This window comes from Nuphar pumila, chromosome 2, assembly GCF_984573655.1.
Source record: "Nuphar pumila chromosome 2, dmNupPumi1.hap1.1, whole genome shotgun sequence".
Classification (NCBI taxonomy): Eukaryota; Viridiplantae; Streptophyta; class Magnoliopsida; order Nymphaeales; family Nymphaeaceae; genus Nuphar; species Nuphar pumila.
Window position 1 is genome coordinate 23,287,348 of NC_143250.1, and position 11,338 is coordinate 23,298,685.

At 38.8% G+C, this 11,338-nt stretch overlaps 1 protein-coding gene across 1 annotated transcript; it reads left to right on the forward strand.

Annotated features, from left to right (window-relative positions):
* Positions 1-206: 206 nt before the first annotated feature.
* On the forward strand, positions 207-6,114 carry LOC149845036 (Di-glucose binding protein with Kinesin motor domain-containing protein). Its single transcript, XM_089986905.1, has 16 exons — positions 207-336; positions 557-1,200; positions 1,418-1,586; positions 2,029-2,111; positions 2,187-2,406; positions 2,490-2,566; positions 2,680-2,779; positions 2,864-2,971; positions 3,068-3,244; positions 3,564-3,849; positions 3,945-4,106; positions 4,333-4,548; positions 4,624-4,661; positions 4,760-4,923; positions 5,009-5,134; positions 5,228-6,114. The coding sequence occupies exons 1-16, from the start codon at positions 225-227 to the stop codon at positions 6,038-6,040; spliced, it is 3,495 nt and encodes a 1,164-aa protein (XP_089843031.1). The 5' UTR covers positions 207-224; the 3' UTR covers positions 6,041-6,114.
* Positions 6,115-11,338: the final 5,224 nt, after the last annotated feature.

Sequence of the window (11,338 nt, forward strand, 5' to 3'; positions counted from 1 at the left end):
TAGCTTTTCCTTTGAGCTCCTTAACGGCCGGATCTGAACGGCATTCCTTCAACCGTTGATCGATCGATCGATCGATCGAGAGAGAGAGAGAGAGAGAGAGAGCAAAGTTGTTCTTGAAAAAACTTTCCTTTTGACAACCTCACCTGCGTTCAGTATTTGAATTCCTTGGCTCGCTGTCTGCCCCATATTCATCCCTTGATTTGTTCTTTCATACTCCGGTGGCTATGGAGGGTAGCCGGGTCGATCCCCTCCTCTTTACGGACGTTTCTCCTCAAAATTGGACACCCCAGATCCCAAGAATGGCTCATTGTCCTCACGAAGAGGAGAGGAATGAATGTAAATCTCAATTGAGCTTCTGTTTTTTCTTTTCTTTACACTCATTTTCTTCTCTTTTTTAAATTTATCTGATCTTTCCTGTGGATTTCCTCCTCCCTTTCTTTCTTGTTTCTTGATGGTGTTTTCGTTGAAATATATGTTTTTTTTCCCGTTTTTTGGGGTTTCCCCCCTCCCCCATTCCTTTTTTCTTTTCTAATTTCATTTTTCTTTTTCTTTTCAGGTGTAATGTTGGGCTCCCCTCTTACTGCTCCAGATTTGGTTATTTGTACGGGTTCCCCTGAAATTCATGGAGAAAATTTCTTACAAGAGACACCTGAACTCATAAAGAAACAGCGTCGAAGGAACCGGATCTGCTTCAAGGATGATTTGCCAAAAAACGTGATGGAGGAACCAAGAAACGAGCAGCAGTTATCTCCTTCTGCAACAGATCTGACATTTCCAGAAGTGAGATCTCTGAAAGAGGATAAACAGTTGGAAGCTACGGTTAACTTCCAAGATCTCCTCCAGGAGAAGCTGCAAAGTGATGACAATGGGCTCTTGGAATCTTACACAGACGCAGCAGAAAGTTCTTGGCCCGTTATATGCATAAATGCTGGAGGGGTGCGTCTCTCGTGCGGTTCTGTCGGGTTTGATTTCAATGAGGATGCGTTCTTCACTGGCGGTGAGGCAATCCGAACAGATTTGACGATTGGGGAGGAGGAAGGCCCTTCAGTGTACCAAACTGCTAGGTTTGGTGATTTTTCTTACAAATTCGAATCGTTACCTGAGGGAAATTATGTAGTGGACCTGCATTTCGCGGAGATTGTATTTTTGAATGGTCCTGAAGGATTGCGTGTATTCAACGTCTTCATACAGGAAGAGAAGGTAATTATGTCGGTGGCTTGGAGGATTTTATTTCATTTTTCTGTTGGAATCAAGATGCTCAGCTTGGTTCTTTCCTGTCGTATATGGGTTTTCAGTTCAATGTTTAGATAATTATAACCATTCCAAGTCTTGCATCCATGTCCCGTTGACCCCGTGATGTGTAATGTAATGCAGGACCTTGGTTTAGCAATGTTGTTCTGAGTTTTGTTTTCTACAGGTTCTGGCGAATGTTGACATATATGCTCTTGTGGGTTCTAATAAACCTCTGGTTTTCTCGGGTCTGCGTGCATCGGTTGAAGGCAAGATGGGTTTAGCTATCAGATTTGAACCAGTTTCAGGAATCCTACTCGTCTGTGGTATTTGTGTGTGGAAGGATTCTCCTCAAGGTAAATATCATATGCTTGTTGATTTTATATCTGATCATGCCAAAGGTGTAAATTGACCTGGTGAACCAACTTGACAGCCACACTCGGGAGAACTGTTTGAGTGAATCTAAGTCCTACAAAAGCATTATGTAGACTCCATTTAGTTGATAGTTTGTTGTTGGAGGCGATTTGGAATAATTTGTATTTGCATTCCTTGATCATTAGTTATACATTGAAGAGCAAATCGAAAAGATATGTTCTTAACATACTAAAACCTCAGCGCTTCCTTATTGCTATCACAGTGTTCTTTTCTAAATTTAAATTACTTATTTTCATTTTATCTAGTGAAGGAAAGAAATTCAGGCAGTAAATTCTTGTTAGTCCAACAAAAAGTGTTGCTTAAACCACCAAACAGACTTGGGCTTCCTATAATCCTAAGAGGAGAAATTTTGTCACGTTTCAGGTCAAACAAATCTGGGATGTAAAACTAACAATGGATCAACAATTCAAGGGCATCTTGATGAAGCAAAGCAAGAACTGTTAGAAGTAATGGGAGTGGAATTTTGAGCTCGGCCCTTCCCTTTCTTTTTTCTTTTTTCCATCTCATTTGAAATTTTACAGGAAAGGGGTAATGGATGTAACTGTAAGGAACAGAGACAAGTAAGCAAGCTTAAAAGAGAATATGAGCATCTGCAGAGGGAACGGGAACAAACTAAGAGAGCCTTGGAAGAATTAAAGAAAGAGAATGAATTGAAAGATAGAGAATGCCAAGAAGCTTGGAAGTCACTGCAAGAGCTTCAAAATGAGCTCATGCGCAAATCTATGCATGTCGGCTCCTTAGGTACGTCCTTTCCTCTATATATAACTTGTTGCACATGCTAATAATGTCTAATGCAAAAACATTTCTGCACTTATACTGTGCAGCTTTTGCCGTTGAAGGGCAGGTGAAGGAGAAGAGCCTTTGGTTTTCATCTCTTAAAGAAATCAGTGAAAAATTCAAGGTTCTCAGATTATTGCATGCTAATGTCCTTCCCATGATGTCCTCTACATCTTGATCATTTTTGGTTTTGTACTGGATGGTTCCTCAATGTCAGGTTTGCTCATGATTAAACAGGTTTTGAAGATGGAGCATCAGAAGTTGTTGAAGGAAGCCCTAGAATGTAACAGGTGTTTTAAAGATGTAGCAAGTATAGCCTCTGATATCCAATCTATTGGTAAACTTCCCATCTACATCTAGTTCCTCTTTAGTTCTCTTCTAAGTTGGGGATCAAATTTTAGCAAAATTTTCTATTCCACAGTGAGCAGGCATGCTGATTTAGAGCAAGAACATGATAGTCTCAAAGCTAAATTCATCAAAGGAGCAAAGGAAAAAAAGCATCTGTATAATAAAATTTTGGAGATGAAAGGTAATTTGTGGCTCGTTCAACTAGGGAAATATAAATTTGTTATCTTTTGAATCTGGCTTAAACCTTCGCATAACTTGTGACGGTTTCTTGCAATAGGAAACATTCGAGTGTTTTGCCGGTGTCGCCCTTTACACAAGGAAGAGACTGAATCTGGAGCTTCGGTTGCAATAGATTTTGAATCAGCCAAAGATGGTGAGCTTACTGTAAAAACTAATGGAGGGACAAAGAAATTGTTCAAATTTGATGCCGTCTTCAGCCCACAAGATGATCAAGGTTTGTATTTGGATAGATTGAGAAAGCCTTATAACATATTCTGCACAGTTGAGAGTCATAGAACATCTACTCAATCTTTTAAGTCTGATTGTCCCGTAAAAAGCATCTAGTCATCAAGCATTAATTGTGCCTAGTTAGTTGAGTCTTGGAGGCCACATGCCCCAAAACTCTAGAGCTAAGCAAAATCAGTCCAGTCTGTGTGGTGGTTCCTTCAGATGCTAGCTAGGATAGCTTGCTCCTAACTGTAGATGATAACTTCGAACAGTAGTTAGAATCTCTCTCTCTCAGAGTAATTACTTTTCTTTTCATGCATGAACAGCTGAAGTTTTCGAAGATACTGCTCCCTTCGCTGCTTCTGTGTTGGATGGTTACAATGTTTGCATATTTGCTTATGGACAGACGGGAACTGGAAAAACATTCACCATGGAAGGAACAGAAGCAGCTCGTGGCGTGAATTACAGAACTCTGGATGAGCTATTTCGGATAATCAGCGAACGCCAAGGTCTTTTTAAATATGAAATAACTGTAAGCGTCTTAGAAGTTTACAATGAGCAAATACGTGATTTGCTTGCATCCACGTCTCAGACAGGACAAGCTGCAAGGAGGTTAGTCCAAAAGAACACTCATGAATTCTAGAACTAAAAAACTTGGCCATTTTTCTGAGGGTTCTCTGTTTTTTTTTTCATTTTCTCTGTCCTAGACTGGAGATAAGACAGGTTGCAGATGGAGTTCATCATGTTCCTGGGTTGGTTGAAGCCCAAGTCAATAATATGAATGAGGTCTGGGAAGTGCTTCAAACAGGTAGCAATGCTAGAGCTGTGGGATCAACCAATGCAAATGAGCACAGCAGTCGATCACACTGGTAATTATTATGTGATTCTCCTCCAAGGCTTGATATTTGGCTTAGTCTAAACTAAGCAGATATTGGTTCTTAACAATTATCTCTGGAGACAAAATACCAGTCATATGCTAGTTTTAGGATTTTCTTACCGGTCATACGCAAGAACATCAACTAGTTCTTGCCTGTGACCCTCTCTTGATTCTCTCTCTAACTTGCATTTTGAAATTTTTGTTGTGAATGAATAAAGCATCCATTGTGTCATGGTGAGGGGGGAAAACTTGATGAATGGGGAATGCACAAGAAGCAAATTGTGGTTAGTTGATTTGGCGGGAAGCGAGAGAGTGGCAAAGACGGATGTGCAAAGGGAGCGGCTCAAGGAAGCTCAGAATATCAACAAGTCCTTATCAGCACTTGGTGATGTGATATCTTCCCTTGCAACCAAAAGTTTACATATACCTTATAGGTTAGTGAAAATTATTTTGATTTGCTTTCCTGTGGATGCTTGGCAAGTGAATAATGTATTTATATGATGTTGCAGGAATTCAAAACTTACACATCTGTTGCAAGATTCATTAGGTAACAGTTCCTTTTCAAGTTCAGTTCTGTGTTGTTCTATTGCTTGGTACAAGATTTGTCCAAGAATGTTCAATATAATAAATTCTTTTGACATTTAGGTGGAGACTCAAAAACTTTGATGTTTGTGCAAATCAGTCCCAATGAGAATGATGTGAACGAGAATCTCTGTTCTTTAAATTTTGCAAGCAGAGTGAGAGGAGTAGAGCTGGGTCCTACTAAGAAACAAGTAGATACCAATGAGCTATGCAAATACAAACAGATGGTATCAGATTGAGTTTCTTTTAATGTCAGTCGTATTATGAGTCTTTGACTAAATCTGAAGAAAAGTTCCCTTCCAAATGACTTAGGTTGAGAAAGCCAAACAAGATGTTAAGGCCAAAGATGGCCAGATTAAGAAAATGGAGGACACCATTCTCGGCTTGGAATTAAAGATAAGATCAAGAGACTCAAGCAATAAGAGTCTTCAAGACAGGGTACTTTCAATAAAATTATTCATGTGAAGTTCAACAAAAAATGAAGCATTGGAGAGTTACATTAATTTAGTTTTTATATGTTTTTTGGTGCAGGTAAAAGAACTTGAGTCACAACTCCTGACAGAGAGAAAATTATCTCGCCAGCATGTCGATAGCAAAGTGGCCGAACTGCAGCAGCAGGCAATGAAACCACAATTGCCTAACAGACTATTTGGTGGAAGCCAGAGAAACGTTGCCGAGACATTGCCACTGAGCAAGGACCTACTCAATGTCATGCAGCCTTTATCAGAAAACAACCACAACGAGAAGCAGCAAGACACTTCAACGGACTCCTCCAAGGCTGCCGGCCCAAACCAGAACTTCGTGAGGTATTATCACATACCCACTCAGAAGGAAAACAAAGTCGATGCTACTGAGCAGCAACCTACTGTTAAAAGGACCGGCCGAACTTCGATTTGCACTACTACTGCTCAGCGAATTTCGATGGTGCCGGTACCACGACGCACATCTCTCATCCCCTTGCCTACTATAAGAAATACTGGGCTTCCAATTTTACCATCCACCACCAGCATCCCACAGCCTTCCATGATGCAACCAACACCGATTCCGAAAATAGACTCCATTGATGAGGCCATGCCTTGCAGTTTCAAGGGAACCAAGAATAACCACAGGCCAAGCATTATACTAAGAAGAAGCATCCACATGAAGGTGAAGCTGAAATCTCCAATGCAGCATCACAAGGAGATGGGGAAAGCTAGAGTTTCAATCGGCAGCAAGCTCAGGCTAGCACAGAGAGTGTTGGTCACTGATGTAAAAGGAGCAAAGTTGGCACAGCAGAGACAAAAAGAGAAGGTTATGCAGAGAGGATGGAATCATGGATCTTCTTCAGTGAAGAACGTTGTCTGATAGAGGCGGCCATGGTGCACATTTGTGCAGCACTTGTCTATTTTACGTACGTGTGCAGTTTCTTAATGCAATTTATAGTCCAAAAAAAAAGTCTTCGTGAAGTCTTTTCCTTGACTCAGTTCTCTTTAATCACGAGAGAATATATTCACATATTGCAGCATTTAATCAGTAAATACATGAATGCTGTTTTCTGCGTGCAATCTGCATAAAATTGCTCCATTGCGCTACGGTTTATCGTTACTTTTTGCGGACAGCTTTCCCTCTTTGTTTCATGTCACCTTTTAGATAGTCACATATATGGGCGATATTTCGAATTTGTTTCAAAACAAAAAAAAGAAAAGGCTATGAAATCCATAATATTGATGGACATGAACTTATTGCATTTTGTTAGTGATTTACAAACAAATCACAGCAAGAGCATTACAATTAAGACAAAATTTAAACGCCATAAATCCATAATATTGATGGACATGAACTTATTGCATTTTGTGTTAGTGATTTAGAAAACAGCAAGAGTATTATAATTAAGACAAAATTGCCCTTTTCAAAAGATGGAGGTATTAACCCAGAGGAGGACCATGCACTCTTTTAATCCCCATGAAGAAGAAAGCAGCCACTTCACATTCTCTCTCTCTCTCTCTCTCATATGAACGTCACTAAGGACACTCACATGAACGTCACTAGGGGCATGTTTGCTTGGCAGTCAATGTGAATAAGAATCTCACAAACTGTGAGATTCTGATTCACACGAGGCTATTTACATGCCCTCAATCAAACGTGTATAAATTTTGGTGTGTAAATGATCGAGCTATTTAGTCTTTGCACACAAGGCTTGTGATTCCAAGTTGGAATCACGTTTACAATTTCAAAAAGTCGGTAAACATGCCTAAGTTGAAAGGATGTCATAAGTTCCAACCCTATGCATGTCTTTCACTGCAATGAAGCCAGGTGTCTCTTGGTGAGCAAGGAAGGAGAAATTGTAATATCTATAATTTTTTTATAATTATTAAATAAATAAAAATGAAATTTGATCTCAAATATGGTTTGTAATTTTAATTTATATTTAAATTTAAATTTTAACAAAAGAAATGACTGTACGGCAAAAATGACATGTTCCTTGAAAGACCTTAAAATTTCATAAATTTGCATGTTGTCCAAAATCACAAATACTATTATTTTAGCCTTCACATCTATCGTTTTCAATGCGAATTTCCTTTGTCTCCATCGAAAACATCTTAGCCGCCAACAACCACTGCCTCAGTCGGCGGTTAATCTCCATTACCCTATCAAAAACCAGTCTCTGATGGATCTCCTGGTTTTGCGGTTATGACGGATTTCACCACGAATGAAGGAGCTACCACTTGGCGATAGAGAATGTTCTGGGTTTTCTTATGGAAACTCGAACTTTGAAACCTCATAAATATGTATTAAAAATTTACTAAATTTGCATACAATAAGTGCGAGCGAACTTTCTTTTAAACTTGAACCAACAAACATCGCAAATACTTGAGTTACCTTGCATAAAAAATATAATAACATTGCATAAAAAATCTGTGAAATTTATTTTTAACTCGAACTGATAAACCTCGCAAATACTTGAGTTACCTAGCATAAACAATTTATGAAATTCACATAAAACAAGTGTGAGGGAACTTTCTTTTAAACTCTTGAACCTCCAAACAACGTAAATACCTGAGTTGTTTCGCATAAAAAAAATACGATTTTTTTTTAACTTGAACTGACAAACTGTGCAAGTACTTGAGTTGCATCGCATAAAAAAATGTAATAATGTCACATAAAAAATTTGCAATTTTTTTTTCAAACTCGAACCTCCAAACTGTGTAAACACCTAAGTTACTTTGAATAAAAAATTCAGAAATATACTTAAAAGAGCTATAAAATTTCTTTTAAACTTGAACCTCCAAACCTCGCAAATAGTTGAGGTACCACGCATAAAAAATTTACATAAAATATATGTGAGCAAACTTTCTTTTAAACTCGAATCTCTAAATATCACAAATACCTGACTTACTTCGCATAAAAAATATAGGCAATTCACATAAAAAGTTTGTGAACTATCTTTTAAATGAACCGTCTCTTAGGCTCCTCCATGTTATATAAATAGTAGTGGCCAACACATCGCATATTCTAGTGCTATTCTAGCATAATCTATAGTTTTCTTTGTGGTCCCCAAAATAATCCTATAGCTATTTTTGGCGTTCCGACGACCTTTTTTCGGTGTTATGGCGACTGAGAACCTTGTATCCGTGAACTATGGCATCCTTCAACCATTGTATCATGAAGTATGTGAATATCTTGAAACTTGAAGAGAGGGGGTCACACCCTTACCGTCTTTGCCTCAATAGTGGCCGAAACAGAAGTTTTGCAATGTTTACCATAAAAAATGCAAGCTGAAATTTCTGCCACTCTGTAAAAAATTGATAAAGAGGTTTTTGTCACAATGATGCCTCATATTCCCAAAGCATCTAAGAAGGGGGAGGTAGAGGGGTACTCAACAAAAGAGCATTTGTTTGAGTCATGCACTCACTCGAATGCTAGAGATGCAACTGAGCTACTTTCTCCCCTTGTTGAGAATATGGATGATAGAAGAGTAGAGGATGAACCTCAACAAGGGGAGGACTGAGTTGCACAACGACCGTATGCTTCTCAGCTAGGGTTGAAAACAATTGTGCGATGAGAGGACACTTGTCAACAAGAGGAGAAGGCAACTCAGAAAGGGCCAAAGACAACACATCAAGGGGCGGATGCCAAGAAAAAAGTGTAAGCTCCAAGGATTTTCTCCAATAGAGAAAGAAGGTTTGATGCTCCTGGACAAGCGCCACAAACCGATGACAACCACATGCACCGCTTCTATTGGTTCTAAGCTCTCTCGAAGGACATGAAGGAAATGCTTGATGGTATGCATTTTCAAAGTTTCTTTGAGATCTCACTATAGAAGATCAATCACCCTCTTTTAGAGGTCATGGTGAATTTTGGGATCCAAAACCAACACCTTCTGATTTAGAGATATGATGATCATCATATTAGAGGATGTGGCATGAATCACTAGATTGAAGTGCCACAGGGTGCCAGTGATTGGTCAACGATGGGAAAATAACAAGCAGTTTACCATGATTTTGGGAGTGACAAATGGTGCCTTCGAAGGAGAAAGAGTAAAGTTAGCTTGGTTTAAGAATTACCATGACCCCACAGCGGCCAGGACGATGAAGGGCAAACTACCGTGAGCTGAAAGGAAGGCTGGTAGTACCTAGGAAAAGGATCTGAGAGCATTCTTGCCCTACTTCTTCGGCACTATAAACACCCCAAATTTTCAACCTTCACTCACAAACCCTTTCCTCTTGCCATTGGGACCCGCTCTCGAAATCCTTTAGGGAACCAGTTGGTCAACATCTAAGCCAGAGCTATTCAGAGCCCGAATTTTACCCCAAATTCAAATATTTCAAAATTCAATCTCTATTTTGGCTCAATTTCTATAAAACCCATAAAATTTCGATAATTATCAAAATAAATAAATGATATAATCCTTTGAAATAAATACGGTAAAGTAATATAGAGTCGATCCAAATAGATCTTGTATCCAAACTGGATCAAATGGATCCAGTATTTGGATTCGGATACAATGTATGGATTTGGATCTTGGATGGATCTAAAACCCAATAAAAATCCAATTGGATCTTAATGGATCCAAATATGGTCAAATTGCAATCAAGATCCAAAATTGGTTGAATTGCAATCGAGTTCCGAAAATGCAGTAAGAGTTCAGAATTCCCAGGAGAATGATGTGGTAATCAAGTAAGAGGACGATGAGACACAACCTATGCTTAAAGGATAATGAGTCAAGAGGCAAGACAAGGAGAGACGTCTCAAGTTTGAAACCCCCATCCACAAAAAAAGTATGTGAAAACGTCCATTCTAGGGATTTAGACGGATTGTCATAAGAGGATAAAAGGATTTTAGTTTCAAGAAGGTGCAACTAAAGAGGATTTGGTGCAATGGTCAGGATGGTGGATTCTTAGGGAGGAGGTCTTAGGTTCAAATCCCTTGGGTGCCATAACATTTTTATTAAAGATAATGTTTTATTTATAAAGGCCATTCCACCATAACGAGGTTTAATACATTAGTGTTGCAAGAATTTGCAACGAAACACATCTTGGTGCACTAGTAGGGCTTGTTACCCCTTAGGGAGGAGACCCCAATTCGAATCCCCTTGTGTGCCAATAATGAAGACTATTTTTACAAAAATAAAATACATTTTTTTGGAATTTGAAAAGACAGAATGTTACACCTTCTCATTTAAGACGGCTTAAGTGAGGAATGGGGTGGCGCACAAGGAAGGAGGGCTGGGCATTTTTCCCAAAATGGGAAGCCCAACCAAGAGCATTGAAAAAAAAATGGAAAGGTTACAAAATCAAACCTTCCTTGGGAAATCGCTCCTTCTTTCTCTATCAACGTGTGTTTCCTTCTCCCTCTCAAGCTCTCCTTCTCCTTCAAGCATTCTCTCTCACGCCTACCCTCTCTCAGCTCAGCCGTGTGAGATGCCGGTTCACTTCCACCATTGATTCCAGCAAGGAGGAAGATCTGTTGTACCGGAATATATTTTCTTCAATGAGGTAAGGGGTATCGTACCTATATGCAGGTGTTTGGTGCTATGTAGTACATGTATGCTGCAACACCCTTTGGATGTATGTATGAAAATGCATACATCTAGCTGTGTGAAATGGCCATGGCTGACGTAAGTTTTGCTACGATTTTTGCAGTGTATCTTGTGTGAGCTATTACATTACCATCCATTTTTTTTTTTGTGATCAGCATATCACAAACGTAGAATCAAGGTTCTGGATATGTGATATACATTGACAGTTGTATTTACATGTTCTGATGTTGTAAATCGATATGCATTTATTTGTTATATGTTTTGGAGTGATAGACTCTGGGAAATGAAAAGAAAGAAAAAGAAAATCAAATCCTATGTTTTCTACTTAGAAGTTGGTTTTGTGTTTTTATAAAGAGACTATTCTAATATTCCTTTTATTTTGTGATTTTCTATATAATCTGAACATGGTGTGTCTTATATACATATTGGTCTGCAATTGCTTTATAATAAATCTGTGGTTATTTGTATGGTAGGGCTTATATTACTTGAATTGCGGGAAATGGTTGTTTATATACATGATATGCATATTCCCTATGCATAATTTGATTTGTGTGTTGGAAACTGCATAAACCCTGTGTTTATATTGAAAAGGGGTTTATGTATTCTCTTTAGAACATCATCGT

Bases quoted from the DNA above. Each gene is read 5' to 3' on its own strand.
- LOC149845036 (XM_089986905.1), top strand. From the start codon at position 225: ATGGAGGGTAGCCGGGTCGATCCCCTCCTCTTTACGGACGTTTCTCCT. The intron at 337-556 runs GTAAATCTCAAT...TTTTCTTTTCAG, and splicing joins CGAAGAGGAGAGGAATGAAT to GTGTAATGTTGGGCTCCCCT. The intron at 4,549-4,623 runs GTTAGTGAAAAT...ATGATGTTGCAG, and splicing joins AGTTTACATATACCTTATAG to GAATTCAAAACTTACACATC.